The sequence below is a fragment of the Sebastes umbrosus genome, chromosome 24 (assembly GCF_015220745.1).
Source record: "Sebastes umbrosus isolate fSebUmb1 chromosome 24, fSebUmb1.pri, whole genome shotgun sequence".
Classification (NCBI taxonomy): domain Eukaryota; kingdom Metazoa; phylum Chordata; class Actinopteri; order Perciformes; family Sebastidae; genus Sebastes; species Sebastes umbrosus.
In genome coordinates, this window is record NC_051292.1 from 9,774,661 (window position 1) to 9,791,969 (window position 17,309).

General features: G+C 37.1%; 2 protein-coding genes across 7 annotated transcripts in view; one reads left to right on the forward strand and one right to left on the reverse strand.

Annotated features, from left to right (window-relative positions):
* Positions 1–1,775: 1,775 nt before the first annotated feature.
* Positions 1,776–8,723, forward strand: pln (phospholamban). Of its 2 annotated transcripts, none has more exons than XM_037762545.1 (2): positions 1,776–1,891; positions 6,947–8,723. In XM_037762545.1, the coding sequence occupies exon 2, from the start codon at positions 7,187–7,189 to the stop codon at positions 7,346–7,348; it is 162 nt and encodes a 53-aa protein (XP_037618473.1). In that variant the 5' UTR covers positions 1,776–1,891; positions 6,947–7,186; the 3' UTR covers positions 7,349–8,723. The 2 variants fall into 2 exon arrangements, with proteins under 2 accessions (XP_037618473.1, XP_037618474.1); XM_037762546.1 differs by having other exon boundaries at positions 1,796–1,891; positions 6,950–8,723.
* Positions 8,724–13,907: 5,184 nt separating this feature from the next.
* The window catches only part of LOC119483977 (protein FAM184A-like), a 49,060-nt gene continuing 45,658 nt past the window's right edge, over positions 13,908–17,309 (reverse strand). For all 5 annotated transcript variants that reach the window (XM_037762513.1, XM_037762509.1, XM_037762512.1 and 2 more), the window contains one exon: positions 13,908–17,016. In XM_037762513.1, coding sequence (XP_037618441.1) covers positions 17,008–17,016 — 9 coding nt within the window. In that variant the 3' untranslated portion in view covers positions 13,908–17,007. The remainder of the gene's footprint in view (positions 17,017–17,309) is intronic.

Genomic DNA, 17,309 nt, shown 5'->3' on the forward strand with positions numbered 1-17,309 from the left:
ATATATTTATATATAATACATATAAATAAATAATACAACTACTGCTACTAATATTAATAATAATAATAATAATAATATTAATAAAATGAATAAAAGTCCATTTGAATCTTTGATAATTATTGTTATTAGTCATAATAAAAAATAATAAAACAACAACAATAATAATAATCAAATTAAGTAAAATTATATATATAATAAATTAAAATAAATAAATAAAAACAACAAATACATAATAATAATAATAACAATAACAATAACAATAATAATAATAATAATAATAATAAAGAAATATAAATTAATAAAAATCTATTTGAATCTTTGATCTTAAAAATGAGAGGATGGGATAAGCAGACTAGTTTTATGAAGTTTACTGTGACACAATAAATTCTCTGTTGTTCTAGCTAACAAGCAAAACAAATCTATTATTTATTCCCCAACAGCAGCAAATATTAAAGATTTTTGGATGTTGTTACAAATGCTACAAGACAAATTTAGATACCAAAGCTAGTTGGGAAATTATTTTGTCATTGCTGCTTCAACAATATCAGGATCCCAAAGGATCAATGGCCAGACTCTTTGCTGGTGTGGTCACGGTCAAACTGTATATTTAGAGGCACCATCAGCTGTTCAGTGCGTCTATGAGGCTGCCAGGATGATGGAAACAATAGAGTGGTCCAGCAGTGATGTTTGACTGTGGGCCAAACTGCAGGCTAGCTCTGGGAATCCAAACATGGTGACCCGTCCATCACATGGAGGATGCTCAGCAACAGCACCAGGAAGAAAATAAAAGCCCTGATTACTTCCGGGTTGGTCGTGACGGATCAGCATCAGCATCTTCCTCTGGATGGATAAATTAGTATCTGCTGCAGCACTTAGTGATAGAATTAGATGCCTTCATGATTTCAAATCTCTGCTGTCTAAAAGATGCTACATTCAAGGGTTTTGGGACATTTTAAATAAACAATAATATTAAATCTTTATTTAAAAATGGCCATCTATATCTAAACATATAGCAATGTTGTGTTTTAATGTGTTTAATGCAAACATACACTGCTGGAAAGTACATTTACTCAAGTACTGAACTGTACTACATTTAATCTACTTGTACTTTACTAGAGTATTTCCATTTTGTTACTTCATACTTCTAATCGACTACATCTCAGAGAGAAAATTGTACTTTTTACTGCACATGTATTTAATCACTTTAGTTACTTTACAGATTAAATGATGATGTATTTTTTTACATATTTAACTACCCAGCAGTATATAAAGTAATTAAAAATGAGCTTCACCATTGCCAGCTGATTAATGCATCAATAATTAAGATATATATATATATATTATTCTGCATAATGAGTACTTTTACTTTTGGTACTAAGTATATTTTGATGATACATACTTTTACCTAAGTAAAGTTTTGAATGCAGGACTTTTACTTGTAACAGAGCATTTCTACACTTTGGTATTGTTACTTTTGCTTAAGTAAAAGATCTGATTACTTCTTCCACCACTGCAAACATATAATATTGAATAGTATTTGTGATTCAAATTGTCTTCAGCTTGTCATAATGTAGCTTGTGAACATGATTTCTAGTTTTTATCAGTCATGGCAACCTGGTTTAACAGATTTCAGATTTAAGGACTCAAACCCAAATACCCAAATACTTGAACACAGCTGCAGTGAGCTGGTAGATGCCGGCTGCTGCATGTATAATTCACCAGACACGACCTTAGTATTACCACTCTCCTAAAATCCTCCCTAGGATGCCCTGCCTCTCTCTCTCTCTCTCTCTCCCTCTCCCTCCCTCTCATTGTGTTTACAGCCTTGGAGAGCGCTGCATATCTGACATTTCTCTCTCAAACTCCAACCAGCTCTGTTCTCATCTGAAAGGTAAGAACCAGCATCCTCCACCGACACAGCTGCTCTTTACTTCATTATATATCAGTAGATGGGGAGATAACGGTGATAACTCGGGATGTTTACGAGATATTAATGCTAGAACGGTCATTTAAATAAGTATTGTATTGTTATTTCTAGTGGAAGAAACAGTTTCGTTATGGAACCCTAAAGGCGTTGTTTATTAATTGGTTGGGTAGTTAGCTGAGCACATTATTCATCTCACTGTGAGGGTAACAGTAGGTTGTTTTTGTGTTAAGATGCAGAAGGAAACTGTCTGCTTCCTATAAAAAGTCCTTGTTCACATCCGCAGCTCTGAGCAGAGGGGCAGGAGGAGGAGGGGAATGGAAACTGGACTGAACCTCCCAGAGGGATAAACACTTATCTTCCACTTCTTCCATTCCCATCCAAAGCACATGATTTCATTGTAGAGCGCTGAGGAGATTTCATAGTTTAAGGTTACAGCAGCGTATGATAACAAATCATATTAGCCTCACAGAATCAATCTGCTGTGATATGACAGCCTGCTTCGCGGATATTAACGGTCAAATTCATGAAATTGGATGAACTGGAAGCTGAACTTGGGGAAATGGTTTTATTAGAGAGTCCTGTGGTGATCTTGATGCGTTTTTTTTCCGTCCTGGTAACTGATTTACTTTGAGACTTTTTTTTCCTCCATGATGACCTCTCAAGGAGGCACAAGGACCTAGTTACACATTAAAAAGCAAAAGACACAACAATAAAGCGAGTGAACGGTGACACTTGTTGCTCAGTAATCGGCAAAGACAATACAATAAATAGGAAATCAACAAACAAATATACAAATGAGCAAACAATATTAAATATTCAATAGTTACTCAAAAGTCTAATCTCAATAACGATATATATCATGATATAGCATGTTTTCTGGTAATCAATATATAGTCTATATGAAATAACCACATGTTAAAGCCTATTTTTTGTACCCGTGTGAATTAAATACTTGACAAATGAAAAGTGTTGAATATTTTCTCATTTAATTCTAGTGCAAAATGAACATAACAGTTTCAGATGAAATTATAAACAAAAAAATGATAAATATTTCCATTTACGCACATTTGTTAATCGCATTGAAGTGAGTGGTAATGCAAAGTGATATTCCCGAAATATAGTTCACATCAGAGAAATTTAAGTTAGTATGTGCTTGTTATTATCAATTTATCTCGATATATCACTTCATCACGATACAATTCCATTGAAAGATGATAAATGATCATATTGAATTATCGCCCAACCCTACCTATAGTATCAATTAACTGATGTGTTTGTATCATCGTCAAAGCCAGCAGAAGTTATATAAACTCTAATCTCCTGTCAATCATAAAGTAGGAACAGAAATGTAACTTATTTAAACTTATCTAAATTTAGACATTTAAAGGTGTTTAATTCATCAGCAGGTGGGTGACACTGACCATGCCCCACATAAGATAATAAGTCAGCACCAGCATGTATCTGTCTAACCCACATTTTACTCCTCGACAGCTGTCACACTTTTTTTTACTGTTGGATAATTTTCTAAAATGATGCAGAAGTTGCAAAAGATACTGATGTTGTTAACAAAATATATTGATTTTGGTTGAATCATAACTGCATGAGGAATGAGAGGAAAATATCCCTAGTGTCTCATGTCTCCGTATGGCAATATGTGTGTGTGTGTACCTGTACAACAGCTACTGGTGCTGACACACACTGATAAAACTCACACCCGTGGAATGACTGGCACTAAAAGACTTCACTCGCACTCTTCTCAGAATGTAGCACACTATTTCAGTCTTGTACTTTTCATATCTAACTACACGTCGACACGTCACGTCCCCTCTGCTGGTCACACTGGAGAGGTATTCAGCTCTTGGCAAACGACGGCTAACAACAGCGGATTGTGTTTATAGAAGAACAACATGGTTCTTGCAAAGGAACAATGGAGTCATCTGTGCTTTAACAATCTAAATATAAAGATCACAAGAAAAAAAGAAAAAATATGAGAAGGGTATAGAAGAGATTGTTTTCTACTTCTGGCACCTCAGCGAGAGGGTGACCATTGCAAGCACAATGGCTACGTAAGCTCGGCTTTAACCTTCATAAAGTTTTTTTTGCGTTGATAGCTAACGCCAAACAGAAAGGAGACGGCGCTCTGAGAGTCACTTTCCTGTATCTGTGTCAAACTGTTAGCTTTGTAAATATCTAATGTTAGAAAATATACATCATGCAAATTGAACACAATCTGCTTTCATCCATCCACACGACGTTCACAATACTTCCAAACGAGGAGGGGGGGATGTAGGGGGAAAGGCGTACACGCCATGACCGCGCCCTCTTAGGAAACAGGAAGTGTATAATAGTTCAAACCATTGGCGGAGCTTGTGATGCGTCATCTTGTTATTGAGCATCTTTGTTAATGCGTCATGCAAGGCCTATTGAAGGAGGCTGGGTCACGGGCGGACACGGGTCTTTGTGTATGGGGTTTAACACATGCGCAGTGTAACTGAAGCTGCGGCCGTGCGTTGTGATTGGCTCAATTTTGACCAGATTTGACTGCGCATGTGTTGTACCCCAAAGATATGACGCGTTGATGAAGCAGCCTCCTTCAATAGGCCTCGACATCAACAAGGAAATTAGATTCAGGGCTGCCACCAGTCTGCCCAACTCCTCTAGTTGCTGTGTCTTGTCCAGCTGTGTCTGTGAGGTCCTGTGAGACGTACAGACAGACAGGAGAGGAAACTAGCAAGTGATGACAAACAAATGGCTTTTTGAAAAATAAGGGCAGGAGGAGTTAAATGTGGCGGTGCCTCACAGACCCCAAATGTCATCAGACAGAGGAAAGCCTCGCTGTCAACATTTAACTTCATTTCTCTTTTGTGGAAATGAGGATTACTCGCACACAGACGAGAACGACAGCCCGTCTTCTAGCATGACATGATGTGACAGTCGCCACTCAGCACATAATGATGTGTACAGACGGGGGGGGAAGGATAACGTGGAGCGCCAGTCACTCACATGTTGTCAGTCACACGGCGATGATGATGAGCTGTAGAGGCCCACACACACACACGAGACGATCCCAATTTAACGCCACGGTGTCAGAGGTCAAAGTACTGGCGGGACAAAAAGGATCATTTCTCTCAGAGATCAATGAAAGCTCCATTTATGACCCGCTGTGTTGACTGATTCAGGGGCCTCGCAGTGTGCCAGGGATTATGGGTATTTATTGTTTTAGGTTCAGTATCAGCTGTTGTTACAGGGCGGCTCAGAATGACACAAGGGTATTGAAGATTTTTGTCATTTGTTTAAGCCAGCACAGCTGAGTGGGGAAGCAACTGCTGAAGTCCCTCTAATGGCCACTAGATGGTGGTAACAAGAAGTGACACATTTCACATCACACATAGTCATTTAATCTGAAAATATTGATTAGACCAGCTTTAAGAAAGTATTTTTTGGGTACGTTTTCTTGACTGATAAGAGTTTTAGCCTATCGTAGCACTTGCACAACACTTTTGTTTTTGCTTTGCAAGCTACTTTCCTATTATAGAGGAGTAAAGAAACCTGAAAATATTCACATTTAAGAAGCTGGAATCAGAAAATTTTACTTTAATTTCTTAAAAAAATGCTCAAACTGATTAATCGATTATCAAAATAGTTGGCGATAAACTTAATAGTTGACAACTAATCGATTTATCGTTACAGCTCTAAAAACTACAGCACATTTTACCGTACATGCACAGAGGTTGTGTAAGTCTTCAAGGCTTAGAAAGCAGACCTGCCGTCAGAGCAGACACTTCAGTCGGGTCAGAAGGTCTCAGAGCAGCCTGACGCTCTTATGGAGTTATCCCAACGGGTATGAGGAAGTGTGTTAAGGTGCTAACATGTCAAGTGATAATGGGTGACTGAGAAACAGATTAAAGGGTGGAAGAAACGAAAGTGAAATGGTAAAAATAGATGTGTTGAAAAGTCTGTAGAAGGCATCAAACGGCACAACTGACCCACACTGGGAAGTACCAGGAAGTGAATGATTGAATGTGCATTTGATATTACAAGCACAGAGAAGGAATAAATAGATACACTTTCCTTTGGTGCCACCCTCAGGACAAACTTCTGCACATGGGATATCTAATGCACAGATTAGCACCCTAACATCAGACATCTCTAGTAGCAAGGCTCCAGGAATCCAGAGCTGTCTGCATGTTGTTCTCCCCTGTTGTATTATAATAAACAATGCACTCAAAGGGGCCGCCAGCAGGACCCTTAATCTCGTTAAAAATAGCTAAAAACTTGGCAGAGCCGGTGTTGAAGCGGTGAGATGTTCACCGTTTGTGGGAGCCGCTAATGCAAAAGCACGGTCACCTTGTCTCGGTGACTTTGCTCTCAGGAAAGTACCGGATCAGATGACAAAAGGGAGAGAAGACGGTACTGCAGCTGCATTGTGAGGCTCATGTATTATTTCTGCTCACATGCTTTCTCATCCGCTACTCGCTACTTGTGCTCATTCGACATGTAGGAGGGCATGTGATACTGTTATGAGAGGGGAAATTGTTGAAGCGTGAGAGTGGAACTTTTTAGAAACAAGAAATCTTCCTCTTTCAAGTTAAAAGTTTAATTCATAAGGAATAAAACACACTCTTGTTCAGTTCAACATCCTCAGGGGTTTCAGCTACAACCCGCTACAACCTAAAAATCACAAGTTAGGTTGCTGCGTTAAAGAAAGTGGCGTTAAAACAAATTTGTTTTAACTTAAATATCTTTAATCAAAATGTCTTATATCAAGTGTTTCAGTTCATGTCTTTTCATTGCACACCTTGTCGGTCACATTGTGTGGCTTAGCACATCATCAGACCTCAGCTGGCGCCTATAAGCAGCCCTCTTATCACACCATGTGCTGCGATACAGAAAGGCTACACAAAGATCTCAACAAGGAGACGTCACATAGAGGAGGGAGCTCAAGTGCTTTTAAAAGTGAGACTCAACAGTGAGCTATATCTTTAACAACCTTTTCTGTGTTCATGTTTTTTTTTGCAGCAGAGAGGAGACAGAGAAGAAAGACTCTGTTTCTGTTGTGTAACCAAGACTGAACAACTTCAGGCCAGGCTGCCTGAAAACACCTGACCTGAGCTCATCTCCAGACAACCGTTCCCTGATTTCACCTCCTCAGACCAGCCTAGTCCAGCTCCGCCCGGTCCAAACAGGCCCAGCAGCCCGACCCCAAATTCTCTCCTCTCACAATCCAGCTGATCAAAATCTAACCAGCCCGCCGTCTCCATGGAGCGCGTTCAGCACATGACCAAGTCGGCCATCCGCCGAGCGTCTATGATCGAGGTGAACCCGCAAGTCAAGAGGAACCTGCAGGAGCTGTTCGTCAACTTCACCCTCATCCTCATCTGCCTGCTGCTCATCTACATCATCGTCCTGCTGAGCAGCTGAGAGTCGTACGCGGAGAGGGTTTCGGCATGGCTGCGCTGTGGACGAGGGTTTGGCTGAGATACGGGCTTTTTGATACAGGCCAGATTACTAATTAAGCAATAATAGCACCCCCATATATCAGCCCAACCCTGTTTGACCATGAAAGATCATGGAGGTCAAATGAATCCATGTGAAAACAATAACGCTCTCTCAAATTGTTTCTACCAGAGCTGATCAGGGATCAGCTTCCCGGCTTCTCTCTCTCAAGGGAATGATCAAAAGTGACCCGACTTCTACAGTTTAAACTTCACTGATATACTGTATGTATACATCTGCAAGTTATACTAGGTGCAATGTGTATAAACATCAATACATCATTGCTGTTTAATTTCCCATCTTGCTTCCTGCAGCCCAGGAGAGAGATAAACATGCTGGAAAAAATTTTTTCCATTAGTATTTTCATTATCTCCTCCGTCTGCCACCGCCAGAGACATGGCAGAAGTGTGTGTCACATCACATCTCTGTATTTTGAAACATCAATGCTGCCATCTTGGTGGTTACCAGAGCCTAAAAATCCACATTTGGTAGAGAGAAACTGGGACAGGAAAGCAGCAAACACTGTGGCTGAGAGAGCGATAGGCTGAGACACCTGTCAAATCATCGCTACGACAGACTGGGTTAGAAAATATCTGTCATGTCTGACTACACTGAGTGTAAACTATTCTTGCCTAACATATATATAAATATAACGCTTGATATAATACTTAGAGATCATTCTAAGCATATAAAGTATGTGAAGTACAGGCTGAGGGCATCTTCAACCTTTAGGCAGCTTACCTGCAGCTGCTTCTGATGGGCTACATGAACATATAATTCAGCACAGATTACTTTGTTTGGGCTTCAGACATCAATGTGCATCTGTTTGGAAGTGTGCAAATAGAGAGTTTTAAACACACCACACACAACCTCTGATATAGGCCTGACATATACAGTACATGCAGTTTATCCGTTGTGGAGAACACTTCACTTTGCATGGTGTGATTTCACTAAATGATGTTTTCTGTTTATTCTGTTTAGTTATTACAGCTATTGTCGACTAATGCTGACATTTAGGGATGTGTCAACAACGGTGTATAAAAATAAGTCAAACTCGTAAATCTGAGGTGCATCATAGTCCACAAGAATTTAATATATAACTACAAAAATCACAATTTTCATCACAACTTACCAGCCACATTTACAGATAATTTATCTTCATTATAGTTGGAAATTATTGAGAAGAAATTGCAGTTTTGTTCTTCTATGTGTGTTTGGAAGATTGTACCACCTGACTTTTAAACTATGGAACACCAAAGAAATTGCATGTCAATAAAATTAAAGTGGTTTCTCCTGTGTGGACAAATTGTTTTATTAGTTGCATTTAGATGTAAAAAATACAGGTCAAGTCACTGAAGACATTTTCAAGTGATAATTTTACCCATTGATGGATGTTTGAAGGTTGTACAATAGGCCCTATTACAAGCAACCACTTTGACATGACATTGCAGGGTTAACACAGGTGTAATTAATAACAATTAATTAATAAGGTGGGCCAGAGCCCTGGTATTGTGCATGCTGGCTCATTGGAATGGCTGTGGCTGTGTAAATAAAATGTATTTTATCAATTTCACCTGTGTTTACTCTGCCTTGACATGTCAGAATGGCTGCTGTGAAAAGGGCCTATTAATACAAGGATTAAGATATCTCAAAAAGACAAAAACAAGAGTCTGAAAATGTGACAAAACATTTTTCCTTGTGTTTAGAGAGAGTAGGTTTAGTTCAAATACTCATACATCCTGGACATCCTTAAAGCTGCCTATATTCAATATTTCTATACTAACAATAGTATTTTTAGGTTTAGAGCTTGTCTCTACTGCCCCTAAGTGGCCAGAAAATAATTTAATGTTGATTTAACAAAGTATCAGATAAAAAGTGTTGGAAAAAGTTCATGATCATTTTCAAGAATACAATTTAAAAGGCACATTTTGCATCTAACATTTATGTCAAGTCTAATCTAATTCAAGGTCAACAACCAGTGGTGGATTAAGTAGCTGGTACAGTAGTATTAGTGTTGCATCACTGCCATCTTCTGGAGCTTTTTTCTACTGTATACCTATTCAGATTATTTGCAAACTGATACAGTACATACTGAGTAACTAGCTACATACAGATTAGGGCTCAGTAAAGACTATACAGCCTATAATTGTGATTTTATAGGCTAAATATGTGAGCTCTCCAGCTGGGCTACGTAATCTATTTGTCCAATACAAGGTATTGTGCCTTTTAAGAATGGTCATGTATTTAGCCTATAAATTCACAGTTATGTGAATGAGCACACATTTCTTCCAAAAGTCTACAATACTCAAAATGAAAACTCTGAAAAAATAAAACTAGACTGTAATGAAATTTGCCTTTTGCTTCGATAAAACATTCTACAAATAAAATTTGCTTAAAGGTCCCATATTGTAAAAAGTGAGATTTTCATGTCTTTCATATTATAAAGCAGGTTTAAGTGATGTATAAATACTGTTAAACTATCAAAACGCTCACTATACAGAGAAATACACACAGCCCGTATTCAGAAAATTGTGCGTTTGAAACAAACCATTAGGATTTCTGTCCATTTGTGATGTCACAAATATACAATATTTAGATCATTACACGGTTTTAAACGTAAACATTCTAAATGGGTCCCAGTTTATTTCCTGTTGCAGTGTATGTGAATGACATCACCTGACAGGAAGTAAACATGGACCCAAGCTGTTGCCTACCAACGCAATTCCGTTGAAATGCACTAAAACGGAGCGTTTCAGACAGAGAGTGAATACAGGTATATTCAGACAGACAGGATGAGGAAAATAAAGTTTTTTTTTAACATTACATTATGTAAACATGTTCTAGTAGAAACACAAAATACAAGTATGAACCTGAAAATTAGCATAATATGGGACCTTTAAAAAGTTAGTTTTGAGCCTTATCGCTCTCCATAGTACCTCAGGGTACGCGCACAGCATCTCGGACGCGCGCCTCCGTCACCGTTTGTAACGGAAACCGTACTGGACACAACACCGGTATTAAAAAGTGAACAATTACCCAGCATATAACTATAAAATACAAATCACCATAACATATTTTACTTAAGACATTACTGAAAAACACCAAAACAGCCATTATCTACTGGCTTCACACAATAAAAAACATTAGCAGCTGCTTAATAAATTAAAATTTACTCACCAGTTAGCCTTAATGAGAGAAGAGATGGCAAAAAGTCCAAAAAAGTTATGAAAACCGTGTTAACAAAAAGCTACTGCCATGTTCCTTGGTTGCTTCCTCTCACTTATAGTTAGCATTAGCAGAAAGCTACACTATTCTTTTAGAGGTGAAATGTGATTGGTTGATTTCGATAAAGGGAGAACCAATCACAGAGCTCTCTGATAAGTTTTTTTTTTACCTAGCAACTAGCCATGGTAAGCTCCTGATAGGCTGAGACACAGCTGTATGTATTTTCTTTTCTGTGCTTGATTTTTCCAATATAGACAAGTTGAAAAGGTGCTGAGAGGATAAATGTTGACATTTTACATTTTGTGGTTAATTATTTTTTATAAAATAAATATAAAATGAGAGATTATAATGCACTATACTCATTTTTAACAGTCTCTTCTGCACTATATTCACTTTTTTTAATAGTCGTGTATCACAGCTGTTACCCTACATTACATTCAGTTTTAACAGTTTTCTTTATCTCCTTGTATTTTTATATCTGATATATTTTTTTGTACTTTGCACTACTAACTTTTTTACTGCCTTTTTACTAACATGTTTTGCACTATGGAACTGTGATGCTGGGAACTTGAATTTCCCTCGGGATCAATAAAGTTACTATCTATCTATCTAATGCAATTAGATTTTGATTTAGCGAGAGGGCCCTTTATCTATGAGAGTATACAAACATATAACAGCATCCTTAGTAACAACAGCAGACAGAAGCACAAATATATATCTCATATGGCTGTCTGAATACACAAATATCAAAACTGCAAGTTAAATTGTTTAACTAGTTGATAATAATATAAAAAGCTTTATATATTTCTTAATCAAAAATTGTAACTTGCACACTTTGCTATTATATATAGTATGTTATTGTTATTTTATGTTCATATTTTATATTTTCAAAGCTAGTTGTATTAATCTGGTATATTTATAGTGTATTCTTATATACACTATAGTCTATCTATCTATCTATCTATCTTCTTACCTTCTTTACCGTCAATCTTGTAATCAAACATTTTTCAGACTTGATTTTTAACCAGTTCTAAAACCTTAATACCAGGACTATTTGCATAAATGCACATGCATAAATTATATATTGTAACAATAACAGCTGCATACAGGAGGTTGAGGATGTTCCTCACACACACACATACTGTATATATACACACACACTAAAAGGAGCACAAAAGAAGGCTTTATCTCACAATCATAATTTTACTGTTCCATAACATACAACAGAAATGATATAAATATAAATAAATATTGTTGCTATAATCGTTATATATTTTTTACTTCAAAAAAGACAAGACAGACATCATTAAATGATAAGTCACAAGGGTGACGTCAAATCACTTTCAACTCAAATACAAACTGCGACACTTTTACGATGTCACGATCTATATCTTATCCAGCAATTTTGGAAAAAGCGGAGTTGAAAGTGAAATGAACTAAGCCCTGATCAGTATATCGTCACATAAAAAACCCTTAACAGACAATTCATGTTTTAATAAGTTGCAATTTCTATGGTTCGTTGATGGTCAGCTGATGCCAGTGTTAAAAATAAAAACAAATTCCAGAAGTTTCCTCTACCAGGTTCATTTTGAAAGGTTACAACATTTCAAAAAGACTTTTCATGAACCTCGGGGTAACAATGAACTAAGGTCATGTGATGGCAATGCCTGCAGTTCTGCTAATGACCACAAGAGGCTGCAAGAAACATCTTTAACTGAGTGGTATTAAAAAAAAAAAAACAGTCCAATCAGGTCTGAGACAGATAAACAAATTAATAAATACGTAATTACAAACAAAAATGTGCATGGGAACAGATAAATAAAGAAATATTCTTAATTTTTTGCTATTTCATAACAGTGTTTTTACACACATAATAAACAATCTCACCAAAAGATCCATTTAGCAACTGTTCCAGAGCTTTCTAATCACATGATCTTCATCTGATATGTTGATGAGAGCTCCAGAGAAGTCCTTAAAGTGCTAAGAAGAAACTCCATCTGCTGATGAAGATCATGTGATAGAAGTGAAAGCCCCAGAAGAGCCACTAAATGGACGTTGTGGTGCGATTGTTTTCTCAACTGCTGTTTGCAAAGTCAAGAATGAATGTCTTTATCACTGTAAGACAGGGCCGTCCCCCAGAATGTGCTTCTTGGTTTTAAGAAGACAAGAATGTGAAATGACCAGCAGGGAAATAAAAGGAGTGGAAGTAAAATTGGATGTGATTGTGAGAAAATGTATTAATAAGAAAGAACTAAGAAGAGACTCCTGCATTGTTTGATGCAGATGTCGAAGCGTAAATGTCAATATATTAACATAGTTATCTGAATAAATATAATCTTCACAGTGTGCATGGAGGAATGAACCAACTGTGGTTCAGCGTCGGATACCGTCGCCTGTATTTATTACAGGTCAATATTTACAACGAAAACCATTTAATATGCTGTTATCAGCTTTGATGACATTCAGCGTAACTAAAGCGTAAATGTCATTATGCTGCATTCATGTCATGAGGGGACAGCTGGGATGCAATGATAGAAGTTTGCTGTCTACTTTCCCAGATGACACAAATACAGACAGGTCCTGTCTCAACCTGGTTTCAGGAAGTGTTTCATTGTTTTACTTTGACAAAACTGTTGAGTTCATTTGGAGAAATATGCTGAAATGTCATCTGACCCGCAGTTAGATGAGGAGATTGAGATATAAATTTCTCATCTTCTCATGTGGCTCTGGGTAAGAGGGCACTTTTTTTTCTTCCAAAATGTGGCACTGTTCCTTTGAAAACATAAAAATGTATGGATTTTGGTTTCAAAATAAGTCAATAAATGGACCTAAATGTAAATAAATTAAATAAAAAATATATACATACATATATAATTTATTTACATTTAGGTCCATTTACATATACTGTATATATATATATACAATCTATTTAAATTTAGGTCCATTTACATTTATATATATATATACTGTATATATATATAAATGGACCTAAATGTAAATTATATATACATATATAATTTACATTTAATACATGTATATATATATGTATATATATATACATATATATATATATATACATGTAAATGGAACTAAATGTAAATAAATTACACATATATCTATATATATATATGGACCTAAATGTAAATATATTATACACATATATACAGTATATATGTATAATTGTATATATGTAAATTGACTTAAATATAAATAAATAAATATATATATGTACATATATATATGTAAATGGTCTTAAATGTAAATAAATTATATATGTATATATATATATATATATGTGAACAAAATACTAATATACAGTATATGGTATTTCATAGGTATTTGAAGTACCACTTAAAAGGTGCTTTTGTGAAATATCTACAGGGGCTGAGTGAAAAAACATGAAAACATAATAATCTGATCCAAAAGGGTTATCAGAGATTCAATTCTTTGTTGTGGGATTGTATTATTAAGGTGCGTCTAACATATTGCGTGCAAACAATGAAAGCACAAACACTTCCTGAACCATTGAGGCCTCAGTTGATTCTGTTATGGAAGACGAGCACATCGATCGATGCTGTAATGTAATTGTGTTGTCGTTGAATGGACCCCGGTGGTGTCAGCGTGGGAGGAAGTAACACCTCTCTATCCTGCTATTCAAGAAGTAAGAAACACAGCCTCTTCCAGGCTGATGACGACCATGCAGTTTGGAAACTGTACAGCTTACTGAATGGACTTCATGGAACCTTCAAGGTCGTGAAAATTACGCAGCACAAGAACTATGTAAACTTTTCTCAAGTCAAGTTAAAAAACAGACAGTACACCCAAAAGAAACAGAGATGTGAGGATTTCAAGTGAGTGACAGCAGCATTATGATAGTGGTTCTGTTTTCACATGCTCTATGGCCTGCCCCACAGGCAGAGACATGAAGCTGAAGACTTCAGCCACCGACGTGAGCTCCTAGCTTGTAATGAAAATAAAGCGTTTGATTAAACACTCCTTGGCATTAAAAAGGTTGCTAGAAGTCAATCGCTGACAGAACTCTCTCTCTGCATGTCTCTGGTCCACTGGCATCACAAACAGACCGTAGAAAAACAGTAGCTTGTTACATTATAAATACTGGAATAATAAAAACACACAGGGGTGCTTGATTTCACTTCCTCTCGGTGTTTCCCCTCCTGAGGTGTCTGGAACGGTAAATCAAGCGCCCCTCAGCTCGCTCAGAGATTCGAAAATGACTTCCAAACATATACTGTATGTACACAGACAAAGCACTGGGACAGCAAGCTAAAGTTAGTCTGTGTTTGCTGGTGTTGTTATTGTGGTTTACTGTAGTTCATCGTACTGTAGAGGCCAAAAAGCAACCAGAATCAACAGCTAGGTCCGTCCTTTTCCCTCTAATACATGTTTGAATGTGTGTTATTTACACATGGAGACACAGCATGATGGACTAAAGGCGAGTATCAAGGCAAAAAATCACTTTGTCCTGGCTGAACTTACAGCTTGTAAGACACATGTTGATGTATAAAAAAAAAAAAAGAGATCTTATATGGAGAACATTTCCTCTCAATCTACAGTTGCTAGTGTCACACTTTATACTCACTGCGACGCTGTTTGTGACACTTTTGTATGAGCTTAAGAATCCAGCTGTGGTTCGGGCAACAGAGAGGAAAGGTGGAATTATTTCATGGAGGTTTGAGAATGTTTCAGAAAGTCTTACTTGATAATGGCTACTTAAAGGATAACTCAGATTTACTACAGATGCAGCCACCTAGAATCCCCCCTCCCAGCCGACTGCCAGCTGATTGCCAGCCAGTTCCCAGCTGGTTCCCACTTGGGTCTTATTTTGGGAGTTTTGGCCATCATTTCTTTCAGTTGAGACAAAACAGATTGTGTTTCTTTCCCGGTTAAGCTTCTTTTTCGTGTTCCCGTATAACAGCGATTACTTACAGTAGGTGAGTAAAATGCTATTTATACTGATAGGATAGATGGTCGAAACTACAAAGATTCCACCCAAGTTGTAATATACTGTATCAGAATTAGACTTTAATCTATTAAGCTATCTCTTGTTAAGACTATTAATACTACGATGGCGTATTAGGACCATTGTAGATAATAAAAAATAATCATTACGGAGTTGGGGCAGGGGGGTAATATTCTGAGATTGAAGTCGTACATTTACAAGAAAATATATGGATATTCTTTAAAATAATGTGGTAAATATACGAGTAGAAACTCACAAATTTACGAGAAAAAAACTTTTAAATTCTCTGAGATGCTAAATTATTAAATTTGCCAGAAAAAAAACCCAAATTGTGCAAAACCGTGGTAATACTTCTTATGGTAAGGAGGGTCTCTGAGCATTGCAAAGGTCCTGAGACATATACGCATTTTCTGTCATGTTCTTTATGTGTTAATGAACATAAATAAATACTAATATTATTAATTTATTTTGCACTCCGCAGCTCACGTTACCGCAGAGTTTAACGGCGGCGTCTGTGGTGTGATGAGGTTGATTTCTCATCAATTTGTAAGTTTATAATCTCAGAGAATATTCAAGTTTTTCTTGTAAATTTGTGAGTTTTTTTCTCGTAAATTTACAACTTAAATAGAATATTCAAGTTTTTTCTCGAAAAATTCAGATTTGTTTCTCAAAATATTCTGTCTCCGTAGTTTTTCATTTTATTTTATTACCTACAACTGCCTTAATACACCGTCGTATAATACAGCCCTCATCTTGGTTTGATTACTTTAGAAGTAACAGAATAAAGTTACATTTTATCAGTGGACAACAATGTGATTAGTTGTGACCATCAGAAAGTTAACATTTCCTCTCTATGCTTATTTTACATTTGGAGTATCGGTTCTTAGTTTATCAAAATTAAAATTCATGGATAAATAAGTCTTTTAAAATGGCAAGATATATGTATCTCTCACTACTTTAGAGCTCATACAGATGTCATGTTTTGCACAGTTGCAGATGGTATAAAAGTGTTTATATCGCCTCACTTTCCTGATGATGCAGTGACAAGCCACACCACTCATCATGCTCACCATGCATGGAAGCCGTAAGGTTGCAATCACACTGGAATATCAGCACAGCACATGATTGATGATTAGCAGTGGACGTTTGATATTGATGTCGCCCCGAATGACTTTCAAAACCTACAGTTAGATTGCTGTCCAACTTTAGCTTTCTGTCCCGTTACCTCATGTTTTTTTTGACAGAATGGGGATTGTTTGTTTTTTTTGCCGGTCAGAAAGAGAAGTACTGGCTGTACAGCTCCTCTTCTTTTACAACGGATTCTTTGCTTTTTCCTGCCTCCACCCCCCTCGGGTCTGATGGCGTCGTGGCGTTGGCCTCAGGAAGGCTGGGGGAGGGAAGAGAGACAGGTGTGTTAAGATGATGAGAAACTCAAACTGAACATACAGTTATGTACAATCACACGTTTAGTGGGCAAGCTTACAAACATGTCAGTGAGATTCCCTTGTGTGTAGTGATTGTGGCCAGTACCAGTGCGTAATCAGACTGTAATCGGGGAGATCCCTGAGAGGCTGGTGTGATGTCCACAATCACAATACTTAGATTGTTCTTCCCCCCACATACAATACAAGGACACTTCAACACATGCACAGCAGGAGCTACAGTAGGGATCAAACCATA